Here is a 13,562-nt window from a genome sequence, read left to right as displayed (position 1 = left end):
AGTGAACATGTCTATTCCAGAGAGCTCCCAGGAGAATCACCCGAGGTCATTAAAGGGTTTTGGCAGTGTCTAACACGTAATTGTTCAATAAACACATTAGCAAGAAGTATTTAACAACTAGCACAGAGCAGTCAATACCTGTTATCAGTCAGAAGATCTTCAGTTATTTTTTTCCCTGTAAATTTATGTCTGTTCCCCATCTTGAAATTGAGTGTTTTCCGAAGACGTCTTTGTCTACGGGAACAGTAGCCCCTGAAAGAAAAAAAAACAACAATAATTCAGGCAAACCGGTGGTACTTTAAAAGGACATTCTACAATAAAGTAAGATCAAAGATTTGAGATGTTCTACTTATGGTTACCACAGACACCACACATCATCTTGCAAACATTTAGTGAACTAAAACCTGCAGGGCGGTACGACTGGTGTCACTGGAAACAGATTTCAAACCTAAGGTGTCAGACGTCATGACTGTGACCTTTAGAGAGGAAGGGTTTGTGATTAGAAGGAGCAAAAGGGAGACTTCTGGGATGCTGGTAATGTCGTCTGATAATGTCTGCGGGTTACAGGTTGTGAAAAATCATCTCTTTCCATATACTTTTCTGTATATAAATTATACTGCAATAGAATGGCAAAAAAAATGCTTCAATAAAAAAGCATTTTTGGGGGGCGCCTGGGTGGCTCAGTCGTTAAGCGTCTGCCTTCGGCTCAGGTCATGATCCCAGGGTCCTGGGATCGAGCCCCGCATCGGGCTCCCTGCTCAGCGGGAGGCCTGCTTCTCCCTCTCCCATCCCCTCTGCTTGTGTTCCCTCTCTCACTGTGTCTCTCTCTGTCAAATAAATAAATAAGTCTTTAAAAATAAATAAAAAAGCATTTTTTTTAAAAAGGAGAGGGAACAGGGCACCTAGGTGGCTCAGGCAGTTAACTGTCCAACTCTTGATCTCGGCTCAGGTCCTGTGAGATCGAGCCCCACACTGGGCTCTACGCTCCGCATGGAGCCTAGCTTTAAAAAAAAAAAAAAAAGAGAGAGAGAGAGAGAGAACAGATAAAAGGGCAGAAAGCCGATCACTGTAATAACTGAGTGATGGATTCACTGCAGTATCTCTACATCTGTTTTTGAAAATTTCCTTAATAATTTAAAAAAAACCCTCAAATTATATGTCTCCAATTAAAACTTTTTCATTGCTTCATCACGCCTACATTAACCTGAACGAGTCACCCTGGCTTATAGGACACTACCCATTCCGGCCCCACTTATTTCTCCCACTTTAATCTTCTACCACTCCCCACCTTGCTCACGTCACCCAGTGCTGTGGACCATTTAGGACATGGCTCACTCCTTTAGCATCTGTAGAGTGTTTTGTTCAGTAGCACTTTTAAAAGTCCGTAGCCAGGGGCACCTGGGTGGCTCAGTCAGTTGAGCTTCTGCCTTCGGCTCAGGTCATGATCCCAGGCTCCTGGGATCCAGCCCCACCTTGGGCTCTATGCTTAGCTGGGAATACTGCTTCTCCCTCTCCCTCTGCCCCTCCCCCCACAAGCCTGTATCTTCTTTTTTTTTTTTTAAAGATTTTATTTATTTATTTGAGAGAGCGAGAATGAGAGAGAGAGCACATGAGAGGGGGGAGGGTCAGAGGGAGAAGCAGACTCCCCGCTGAGCACCAGGGAGCCCGATGCGGGACTCGATCCCGGGACTCCAGGATCATCACCTGAGCTGAAGGCAGTCGCTTAACCAACTGAGCCACCCAAGCACCCATAAAGCCTGTATCTTCAATATAAAATGGTTGGGGGGCGCCTGGGTGGCTCAGTCGGTTAAGCAGCTGCCTTCGGCTGAGGTCATGATCCTAGGGTCCTGGGATCGAGTCCCACATCAGGATCCTTCCTCAGCGGGGAGCCTGCTTCTCCCCTGCCTGCCGTTTCCCCCTGCTTGTACTTGCTCTGTCTCTCTCTCGTTCTGTGTCAATAAAATATTAAAAAAAATAAAAAATAAAGGTTGGATATTTCTGCCTCCAAGGTACTGAACTATATTATACATTAGGTATCTATTCTGTATCTATTCTATTTTTAAGAGTCATATTAAATTTGTTGGGCCCTGGGTGGCTCAGTTGGTTAAGCGACTGCCTTCGGCTCAGGTCATGATCCTGGAGTCCCAGGATCGAGTCCCGCATCAGGCTCCCTGCTCAGCGAGGAACCTGCTTCTCCCTCTGGCCCTCCCCCCTCTCATGTGCTCTCTCTTTCTCACTCTCTCAAAATAAATAAATAAACCTTTAAAAAAAGTCATATTAAATTTGTTTTCCAACTTGAAGGCTGTTACAAAGTTTACCAATAACTTATAATGATATCATAGAAACTCCCCTTATATCGGGTGCCTGGTTGGCTCAGTCAGTGGAGCATGCGGCTTTTGATCTTGGGGCTGCAAGTTCAAATCCCACAATAGACACACAGCTTGCTTGCTTACCTACCTACTTACTTACATACATACATACATACATACATAAATGGAAAACCTTGCATTTAACCAAGACTCTGACAATACGGTTAAGTTTTAAAAAAAATTATTAATGTAACTGCTTGCTATTTTCAGCGGAAACCTCCAACGTATCTGCAATATTGTGAGGCAAAATGGATAAAAAAAGTTGGCTCCTTTTATTCATTGTGAAATTTTAAATTTGAAAAGTACATTTTGAGGATTCAATATAAGTTCAGAGTCAGACTTTCCAAGTATACTTTCTGACACAGCAAAATAAGTAGGATATTAACAAAAGTAAACCAAGTTTGAAAGTTCCACAATAATTTCCATACATCTTACACGATACTAACCTATACCTCTGAAAATCTCCATGCCGTAAACCATGCTGCTGCTGGGATTCCTTAATAATCTGAAGAACTAGAGCCAAGATTAAGGAAAAGCTTACAATGGTAAGAACCCCAATAAATCAAAACATATTCCCATTCGTCTGTTAGCATGTTAGAACATTTCTGAAATGCTTAGTACATTAATTACTGAAATCTCTCGTAATCATTTTCAGTAGCTATTTTGTCATAGGACAGGGCAAAGCAAGTAGAAAAACTGATTGCCTGAACTGTTACTTTCAAATTAAAAAAACGAGGTATTAGCCATTGAGGATTACTGAAATCTAACAGCTTAAATAAAGTTGCTGGATTCTAACTACTGATTATAACTGGGATGGTTCTCACTGATTTACACCTGGACCCAGAATTTTACTCATTCAAGCAGATTCAGGTTATAAATGACGTGTACTACTCCTCTATTTGCGTAACTTCCTACATCTGCCAAATCTAATTTTCCTTAACAGCTGTGTTGCAGCATGAGCCTATGGTTAGCACATGCCAGCCAAACTAGGCCACAGCTCTTCTTTTAAAGAAAAAACCCTGACCAAACTCTCTGTATTAAGAATCATAAAATATTTTAAGATTATGTACCATACTTTGGGAAGCCCAGTGACCTTTATCTACAATTTTAGTTCTCTTTTAAAGTTTCCTCAATGCTCCTCTACAGACATGTTAAGATATCGAACATTAAAAGCACTATTTCAACAACTAAAAGGAATAAGAAGCTGTAAGGTTTGTAAAGAATCAAGGCATTCTAATATCCATTTAGAACTAGATCACCAGTTCAAAAGTGAAACTCCAATCCTCTGTAAACGACATTAAGACGTCAAGCTAAATGTGTTATTTCAGAAATTCACCTATATCTTCTCCGTTTGTTATTCATTTCAAAAAGCCACAAACTAGTGTCTCAGGCACTCAGTTGTGATACACTCTGATGAAAACTACAGATCCATTCCACCAGATGAACTAAACGACTCTCAACAAGATAAAATGCCTACAGGGCTATTAAGAAAGCAATACAAGTGATGTTAAGCTATGTTTATATTCAAAATGGGCAACAAGCTCTTCCTCAGAGCAATCAATCTTTGCCTCCCCTGCCAAAGCCTCAAACTGTAATTTTCACTGTCCGTTCTCCAACAGCTGTCAGACAAAAGTATTAAGCTAAAACGTCAATACTGCAGTTCCCTCTCTTCAGTTCAGGGACTCAAGATGCTAAGACAGCCCAGCTCACTGGGGTGGCCACAGTGTCATCCCCGTCACCAGCCCTCCAAACGGGCAACTACGGGGAACTGCAGGAATCTGCCCGATATCCCGGCGCCGCTTGAAAGAAAAGAACGTTCCCCAGCCTCGAAAGCGAATGAGAAGCCATAAAAGACCGGTCGAAAAACAGACCCTGTAACTCTGAGTGCCAGAAAGTAAGGGCGAGAGAAACTACAACCCTCGGCCTCTCCTGCCCGGGACTTGCCGGGACCCGCCGCCTCTCCCGCTCCCGGCCCTGCATATCGACACGTAGTCATTGCGAGTTAGGCCTGATTACTCTAGGATACTCTCCAAACTCAGGCTATCCCCGAATTCTTTGTTTGCCTTCGATCCAGCTGAAGGCCGTTCGTTTTCCTTATTTTCCTCTCCTCCGCCACCGCGTCCGCCGCCGCTACCGCCACTGCCGCCCCCGCTGCCGCCGCCGCCGCCACCGGGAACCTGTTTCTCAGCAGCCATCTTGCCCCAGCGCCGCAGAGCCAGACGGGATAGAGGAGGCGGGACGACGGAGGCGGAAGAGAGCGAGGCCTGCCCCGACGGCCTGACGGGATAGTGGCGGACTCCACCGCCGACGGCCGGGCCAGCCAGCAGGAGCCACTTGTTGGAGCGCGCCTGCGCGTGGGCTCGGGTTCCTGAGTCGGGGCGGGCGGGGCTGAGGGTTCGTTCACGCGGGGAGACCCGAGCTAGTGAGATCTTTCCGGGGCAACCCCTCTTCTGGTCCACCGAGGGCGGAGGACTCGGAGATGGGCAGCCCCCTCCTCCCACCTCCTGCATCCCTGCACGGGGGATCCGGCTCACGTCCCAAGCACAGAGGGCGGGGGCGGTTGGCTAAGGACTTTGGGTTTCGGGGTGTCTACCTCCCTGGATACTCGGGAAATGCGGTTCCCACGCTACCCTCATGAAGCACTCCACCTGTGAGGGAATCGCCTCTCCGCCGTCGTCTGGGGCCCACCCTGAGAAAGCCGTGGCCGGAGGAATCGCTGGCGGGGTCGGGTCAGCAAGCTGAGACCCGGTGTAGGAACTTCTGGGACTGCTGGGGACCTATGTCTCTGGACTTTGGAGCTAGCAGTCCAGCAGTTCAGGAGGGAGAAGTGTGGAGGCGAGGGAGGCTGAATATTTCCTCTGCAATACGGCACAGTGGGCTCTGGAGTCTGAGTCCTCTTTCTCCAATCCTGGCTCCCCTCTTACTGGTTGGGAGAAGTTGGGCAAAGAACTTCGTCTCGCTCTAAACCTTTTCCCTTCTCTGTGAAATGGGGATAACCAATTAAGACGGTTTTTATGAAGACGAAATGAAGCAATCTAGGGGCACCTGGTGGCTCAGTCTGTTAAGTGTCTGCCTTAAGCTCAGGTCATGATCTCAGGGTCCTGGGATCTGCCAGGGTCAGAGATGGAGTGTCCTCACTCAGTGGGGAGTCGGCTTCTCCCTCTCCCTCTGCCCCTACCCCCCTGCTCATGTGTTAATGCCTGTGCAGGCCCCCTCTCTCTCTCAAATAAATAAAATCTTTAAAAAAATGCAATTTAAAGTCTCTACTCAGTATCACTAATCATTAGGGAAATGCACATCAAAGCCACAATGAACTATCACACCCATTAGGATGACTACTATTTTTATTTTTTATTTATTTTTGGATGGTTACTTTTTTTTTAAAGATTTTATTTATTTGAGAGAGAGAGAGCCCACAGGTAGGGGGAGGGGCAGAGGGAGAGGAAGAAGAAAAAGAATAAGAATAGAATAGAAAAAAGAGGGCGCCTGGGTGGCTCAGTTGGTAAGCGACTGCCTTCGGCTCAGGTCATGATCCTGGAGTCCCGGGATCGGGTCCCGCAATGGGCTCCCTGCTCAGCGGGGAGCCTGCTTCTCCCTCTAACCCTCCCCCCTCTCATGTACTCTTTCTCTCTCTCTCTCATTCTCACTCTCTCAAAATAAATAAATCTTTAAAAAAAAAAGAATAGAAAAAAATTTAAAAAAATAATTTTATTGTTTAAAAAAATAACATGCATTGGTGAGGATATGGAGAAATCGGAACCTTGGTGTGCTTTTGGTGCAAATGTAAAATGGCGCAGCCACTGTGAAAAACAGTATGACCGTTCTTTGGAAAATTGAAGAATTATGATTTGATCTGCCAATTCCATTTCTGGGTGTATATCCACAAGAACTGAAAGCAGGGTCTCCAAGAGGTATTTGTACATTCACATTCATAGAAGCATTATTCCCAATAACCAACAGATAGAAGCAACCCAGTGGCCCTCAAGGGATAAACAGAAAGTGGCATATTCATACAGTGGAATAATATTAAGCCTTAAAAAGGAAGGAAATTCTGACACAAGCTCCAACATGGCTGAAGCTTGAAAATATTGTGCGAAATTAAGTAAGCCCGTCACAAAAAGACTAATATGGTATGATTCCATTTGTATGAGGTATCGACTATAGTCAGATTCATAGAAAGTATGATGGTGGTTGCCAGGAGCTGGAGGCAGGAGAAATGGGGAATATTCATTATCGTTTAATGGATACAGAGTTTCAATTTTGCAGGATTAAAGAGTCCTGGAGATTGGTTGAACAACAATGTGAATATACTTTATTTATTTATTTATTTATTTATTTATTTATTTATTTATTATAGAGAGAGAGAGTGCAAGCAGGGGGAGGGCAGAGGGAGAGAGAGAGGATCTCCAGCAGACTCCCTGCAGAGTGCGGAGCCGGACAGGAGGCTCAGTCCTACAACCCCGAGATCATGACCTGAGCCAAAACCAAAGAGCTGGACACTCAACCGACTGAGCGCCCCAGGCGCCTTTGCATATACTTAATATTACTGGGTCATAGACTTTAAAAAGTCCGAGATGGTAAATTGTATGTTTCGTGTATTTTACCACAATTAAAAATAAATCTGAAATAAGGCTCAGGGCACCTGGCTGGCTCAGTCAGTGGAGTGTGAGACTCTTGATCTTGGAGTTGTGGGTTCAAGCTCTTTGCTCAGCGGGGAGCCTGTTTCTCCCTCTGCCTGCCGCTCCCCCTGCTTGTGCTCTCTGACAAATAAATAAAATCTGTAAAAAAAAAATAAGTAAATAAATAAAATCTTAAAAAAAAGTCTCCCAAATGTTCATCAACAAATGAATGGTTAAACAGAATTGGTATAACCATAAAATGGAATATTATTTGGCCATAACAAGCAATGAAGTACTGGGGCTCCTGGGGCGCTCGATCATTAGCGTCTGCCTTCGGCTCAGGTCATGATCCCAGGGTCCTGGGATCGAGTCCCGCATTGGGCTCCCTGCTCAGCGGGAAGCCTGCTTCTCCCTCTGCCTGCAGCTCCCCCTGCTTGTGCAATCTCACTATCTCTCTCTATGTGTCAAATGAATAAATAAAATATTTTAAAAATAGGGTGCCTGGGTGGCTCAGTTGGTAAGCGACTGCCTTCGGCTCAGGTCATGATCCTGGAGTCCCAGGATCGAGTCCTGCATCGGGCTCCCTGCTCAGCAGGGAGTCTGCCTCTCCCTCTGACCTTCTTCCCTCTCATGCTCTCTCTCTACCATTCTCTCTCTCTCTCAATAAATAAATAAAAATCTTTAAAAAAATATTTAAAAAAAATAAAATTGGTTATGGTGACGGCTGCATAACTGTGAATATATTAAAAACCAAATGCAGCCTTTCATTGGGTAATTGTATGATTTGGGAATTATATTTCACTAAAGTTTTGTTTTGTTTTGTTTTGTTTTTTTTAGAAGGCAAGTCAGATGGTGTTTGTCCTCTAGTCAAAACTCTGCAGTGGCTCCTCATTTCACTCAGACTAGAAGCCACATTCCTTGCCATGGAAAAATCCCTACGTATCATGCCTGTCACCTCCTCTCCTGCCAATCTCCTTCTTATTCATCAACTCAAGCCATAGGAGCTTCCTCATTTAGGGACACAGGCACACTCCTCCTTTGGGATCTTTGCACTGACTGCCCTCTCTGGATTGCTCTTCCCCTAGATATCTTCTACTCTAGGTCCCTCATCTCCTTCAAGTCTTTGTTCAAATATCACCTTCCTAATGAGGTCTGCCTGGCCACCCTTTTATTTTATTTTATTTTATTTTTTATATATTTTATTTTATTTTATTTTATTTATTTTATTTTATTTATTTTGTTTTATAAGTAGGCTCAGTGCCCAGCGTGGAGCCCAGTGTGGGGTTTGAATTCACCACCCTGATACCAAGACCTGAGCTGAAATCAAGTGTCAGATGCTCAACCGACCGAGCTACCCCAGTACCTATGGCCACTGTATTTTAAATTGCACCGTCACGGGTGCCTGGGTGGCTCAGTTGGTTAAATGTCTGCTTTTGGTTCAGGTCATGATCCCCGAGGCCTGGGATCGAGTCCTGCATCAGGCTCCCTGCTCAGCAGGGAGCCTGCTTCTCCCTCAGCCTACTCTGCCTGCAGCTTCCCCTGCTTGTGCTCTCTCTGTCTCTCTCTGTCTCTCTCTCTCTCTCTCTCAAATAAATAAATGAAATCTTAAAAAAAAAAGTAAATTGCACCATCACCACTACCACGGTACTCCCAATTCTCTTACCCTGATCTATTTTTCCTGCAAGTACTTATCAATTTGCAATAGGTTAATAACTTACTTGAGTTATGTTTATTGTCTGTCTCCTCTGCTAAAGGGAAGTTCACAGAGAGCCTTGATCTTTCTAGAGCTCACTTGAACCAGAACAATGTCTGGAAAGGGGTGGGTGCTTAATGAATGCTTACTGAATAAATGAATGGCAAACATCTCATAAATAGGAACTGCTATTACCTTTCTATGCAGTGAATAGGCAGGCAGGCAGGGCAGGGGTGTGGATAAGGTTTCCCTGCCCAAAGGAATAAGAGTAGGGCTTCAGGGCTGAAATCCTGGGGTGGGGGGTGGGGAGTGGAGAGGAGCAAGAATGTTCCACACTGGCACCCAATGAACAGGGCAGGGAACGGTGAAGCAGAGGGCGCCTGGGTGGCTCAGTTGGCTGGGCGGCTGCCTTCGGCTCAGGTCATGATCCTGGAGTCCCGGGATCGAGTCCCGCATCGTGCTCCCCGCTCAGCGGGGAATCTGCTTCTCCCTCTGACCCTCCTCCCTCTCATGCTCTCTCTCTATCACTCTCTTTCTCTCTCAATAAGTAAATAAAAATCTTAAAAAAAAAAAAAAGGTGAAGCAGAGATCAAGCTACAGTGGCAGAAGGTGGTGATTTTCAGAACCAGTGAACTGGGAGCGGGATGTGGGTCATTCTATAGAAACAGCAATGATTCCGAGTCACAGGCGCTTGATGCTTAATTTGCCAAAATTAGAAACAATTATTTAAGTTTTATTGCAACCTAGACACCCTCCGGGCCATGCAGGAAAATGCTCCTGGGACTCTGCTATTTCCTTAATGTTTTCCCTTTTTGGATATCGGCCTAGGGCCGGGAGACAGGAATCTGAATCACTGAGATTCAATTAACTGGCTTCAGGCCACACATCTCATTCCACGCTCACTAGAGCCCTCCCAGAAAGCACTAAGATCCCACAGTACTGAAGAGACGGCGGCCCCGACGACAAGGACAGCGACCGGCACACAGAGGAGGCGCGCAGCACGCGGCAGTGCCGTCCGCCTCGCCAGCTGAGGAAAGCCGCGGCCCCTCGCCCACCTCCACCCCTTGTCGCCTCCCGCCACCCCTAGGGGCCGCTCGGGAATCTTCTGAGGACGCCCCCCCCAACCAAGCCTGCTCCGGGAGGCCCGGCGCGCCGGCCAGGCTGCGGGAGAGGTATGCGTGGTCCCCGGGCGGGCACTCCGGGCTCGGCGGCGCACACTCGGGCCCCAGGGGTCGGGCCCTCCACCGCTCCCGCGCTCGCCGCACAGCGCGGCCCAGACCGGCTCCGGGGGCCGGAACGCGTCGACGACGCCGGCGGGCGGGAGAGCAGGCACCGGGCGCGGCCCCCGTCCCCGGGGTGGGCCACCGCACAGCCCTGCCCCCAGCGCGGCCGGCTGCTCGCTCCTCCCCCTGACCCCCCCGCGCACCCCCGCCTCCCGCCCCAGCCAGGAGAGACTCGCTCCGCCCGCAGCTCCCGCGACTCGCGCTGGACGCCGCAGCGGCTGGAGCCGCGGGAGCTGCGCGCTCGCCAGAACCCAGACGGCGGCGGGAGCCCGGGCAGCCTCGGGTTCGGGGGGGGTGGGGGGGCGCCATGAATGGCTCGGCTGGCGCCGGGGCCGAGGACGCGAGTGAGGCGGGCGGCAGGGCCAGCTGGCAGCCCGAGGCCGTTATCGTGCCCACGCTGTTCGCGCTCATCTTCTTGGTGGGCGCCGTGGGCAACGCGCTGGTGCTGGCCGTGCTGCTGCGCGGCGGCCAGGCGGTCAGCACCACCAATCTGTTCATCCTCAACCTGGGCGTGGCCGACCTGTGTTTCATCGTGTGCTGCGTGCCCTTCCAGGCCACCATCTACACCCTGGACGGCTGGGTGTTCGGCTCGCTGCTCTGCAAGGCCGTGCACTTCCTCATCTTCCTCACCATGTACGCCAGCAGCTTCACGCTGGCTGCCGTCTCCCTGGACCGGTGAGCGCGCGCGCCCGCGGCCCCGGGGGGTCAGGCACCCGGGGGGGGGGGGGGGGGGGGCCGGGGGCCGGGGGGGGGGGGGCCCCGGGGGGGGGGGGGGCGCTGAAGAAGAGAGCGGGACTCGAGGCTACAGGAGGGGCGCGCGGAGGGTAGAAGAGGACACTAAGAAGGCAAAGGGACCGTGAGAGAGTGAAAGGCAAGCTGGAGTGGAGGAGGAAAGGGGGAATAAGAATAGGGGAGAGCGGTGTCCCCTCCGTTAGGTGCGTCCTCGTGGCTCCACGCTGCAGACCTCGGCTCTCCAGCGCCGCCCGCGCCTGACAAAGCGCCGCGTTTCCGGGCCCACTGCGTTTTTGCGCGCTTCCTCTCGCTTGAGCTCAGGGCCCCTGTGAAGCTCGGTGCCCCTGTGAAGGACGGAAGGGAATACTGTGCCCAATTTACAGATGAGATCGAGTTCAGAAGTGACTTGTTCAGAGTCTCCCCACCCAGTAATCGTGTGCGTGGCGCCAACGGTCTGTCTCCTGGCGTCAAACGTAGGCGCCTCCACCTCGCTAGCCTCGAAGCCACGGTTTGCTCGGGCAGTCGCCTCTGGTCCGGACTGCGGAATTTGGGTCCTAAGGAAGAACCCGCGCCAGAGTTCAAGCGAACACGCCCGAGGTTCCCTAGACCCAACCCCCGCCCTCCACCCCCACCCCCAGGCCCAGAGAGAGGCGAACGCCGGAGGGTCTCCTCTATCCTCCCCGCTGGAGCTTGGAAGGACACCTGGATGATTCCTGGGGAGGAAATCTGGGTCCGACTCCAGTATCCCCCCTCCCCCCTCTACCCCCAAGTCCTCCTGACCTTCCCTGGACAGGCAGCGAGATGAGGCCACCTCCCCCATGTACCTCCCAGTTCCACTGAAGCGGGCAGTGTTTCGGTTCCGAGAGCGCTGGTGAGACCCATAGAGCGTCGGCTTCTCTAAGGAATTCCCTCACGGCACCTTCCGGTGTCTCCAGGCTGTCTGCTAGGGCCTCAAGGCGCCTGGGTCCTACCTCTCCGGCACCGTCACTGGTGGGTAATCACAGCCTCCCGGAGCCCCAAAGCCGGTTCGACCTTGGGGTGCCTTCCCGGGTGGAGTGTGACTGTGGCCACAGTCCCGGGAAGAGCAGATGAGTGGCCTGCACGTGCGCCTTTCATGCTGCCCGCCCCGCCCCACATCTCAAAGCAGCTGAGAATGTCTGGGCTGCTCACGGTGAGTGCGGTGCCACCGTGCGCTAGGGACCTTCCTCGAGAGAGGGTGAGGGGTTCGAGGTGTAAGCGTCCCGCCCTACCCCCGCCAATCCACCCGTTCACCCGTCTCCCTTCCTGGCCTGACCCACAGGTATCTGGCCATCCGCTACCCGCTGCACTCCCGCGAGCTGCGCACGCCTCGCAACGCTCTGGCTGCCATCGGGCTCATCTGGGGGCTGTCGCTGCTCTTCTCCGGACCCTACCTGAGTTACTACCGCCAGTCGCAGTTGGCCAACCTGACTGTGTGCCACCCGGCGTGGAGCGCGCCTCGTCGCCGCGCCATGGACCTCTGCACCTTTGTCTTCAGCTACCTGCTGCCCATGCTGGTGCTCGGCCTGACCTACGCGCGCACCCTGCGCTACCTCTGGCGCACCGTTGACCCGGTGGCCACCGGCTCCAGCGCCCGGCGCGCCAAGCGCAAGGTGACGCGCATGATCATCACCGTGGCTGCGCTCTTCTGCCTCTGCTGGATGCCTCACCACGCGCTTATCCTCTGCGTGTGGTTCGGCCGCTTCCCGCTGACGCCCGCCACCTACGCGCTGCGCATCCTCTCACACCTGGTCTCCTACGCCAACTCCTGTGTCAACCCCATCGTCTACGCGCTGGTCTCCAAGCACTTCCGCAAGGGCTTCCGCAAGATCTGCGCGGGTCTGCTACGCGGTGCCCCCCGTAGAGCCTCAGGCCGCGTGTGCACCTCGGCACCGGGCACCCGCGGCGGCAGCGTGCTGGAGCGCGAGTCCACCGACGTGACGCACGTGAGCGAGGCGGCCCCTGTGCTGACCACACTCAGCAGCCCGGCCTTGAGCCTGGTACCCGGCCCGTCCTGGCGGGACCAAAATGCCCCCAGTGGCAACCCGACAGTTAATGCGACCTAAGGACACGTAGCGAGTATGCTTTTGGTGTTAAAGGATTGGAGTCAGAGGTTGGGGGATCAGGGAGGGAATTTCATCTGTTAATAAAATACCAAACCTTTTCACGTGCAATCATGCGCTGTGTCTGGCATATCTCATGGTTACGAAGTTCCGTGGTCTGAAGCCTCTGGGTGGATGGGTGCAAGGTGCTTTGCTGATCTACAGGGAAAGAGGGTGGCCCGCACCGAAGGCAGCCAAGTTAAAGTTCCCCTGGAAATCCCTGAGACGGGGAAGCGCAGGACGACCAAGTTTCCCTGCACGTGGCCATCCAGAGGCACTGGGTATATATAGATCAGCGAACCAGTAGCCACCTATGCGTGGGACAAAGGCAGGCAGAGTGTTTAAGCCTACTCGATAAGTGGGTCGATGGCCAGGCGCAGACACTATGTGTGTTCCTAGTAACGTTCGCGCACCAGCGAGTGGCGGGACCCTCCCTGCTCCCGGCTCTCTCGGGTCCCTTCTGAGTGTCTGCAGACCAATTGGTGCCCACCCACTCTCAGCCTTGGGGTTTCCTTCCCTCGCTACAGCTGTCAGAGGTCAGGTCTCCATTTCTGCTGGGCTAAGAAAGGCGCCCCTCACCCCCACCAGTCCTCCTCCAGGGTACCCAGGAGCAGTTCTAAGGCACCGCTGGGCTGGAACAGCTGAGAATCCGGTGCTGGAGCAGGAATGCTACAGCTCTGCTCATGAGCTAGCCTCTACCCTGCCCCGGGTTTGCCCAACTCCTGGAGTTCTTGACCCTTTCAAGG

At 51.4% G+C, this 13,562-nt stretch overlaps 2 protein-coding genes across 3 annotated transcripts in view; one reads left to right on the top strand and one right to left on the bottom strand.

Moving 5' to 3' along the window:
- Positions 1-4,580, bottom strand: part of SRP68 (signal recognition particle 68) — a 32,052-nt gene extending 27,472 nt beyond the window's left edge. For both annotated transcript variants that reach the window (XM_025859819.2, XM_025859820.2), the window contains exons 1-3: positions 4,396-4,580; positions 2,816-2,882; positions 139-252 (exon numbers count right to left, since the gene is read on the bottom strand). In XM_025859819.2, coding sequence (XP_025715604.1) covers positions 139-252; positions 2,816-2,882; positions 4,396-4,564 — 350 coding nt within the window. In that variant the 5' untranslated portion in view covers positions 4,565-4,580. The remainder of the gene's footprint in view (positions 1-138; positions 253-2,815; positions 2,883-4,395) is intronic.
- Positions 4,581-10,271: 5,691 nt separating this feature from the next.
- GALR2 (galanin receptor 2) lies at positions 10,272-12,814 on the top strand. Its single transcript, XM_025859559.2, has 2 exons — positions 10,272-10,639; positions 11,997-12,814. Exons 1-2 carry the CDS (start codon positions 10,272-10,274, stop codon positions 12,778-12,780), a joined length of 1,152 nt encoding a protein of 383 aa, XP_025715344.1. The 3' UTR covers positions 12,781-12,814.
- The last annotated feature ends 748 nt before the right edge of the window (positions 12,815-13,562 follow it).

The sequence above is a fragment of the Callorhinus ursinus genome, unplaced genomic scaffold (assembly GCF_003265705.2).
Source record: "Callorhinus ursinus isolate GAN/ISIS: 27379988/994484 unplaced genomic scaffold, GSC_fseal_2.0 scaffold68, whole genome shotgun sequence".
Lineage (NCBI taxonomy): Eukaryota > Metazoa > Chordata > Mammalia > Carnivora > Otariidae > Callorhinus > Callorhinus ursinus.
Note: the sequence above shows the minus strand (reverse complement) of the source record. Positions and strands in the feature narration are given on the sequence as shown.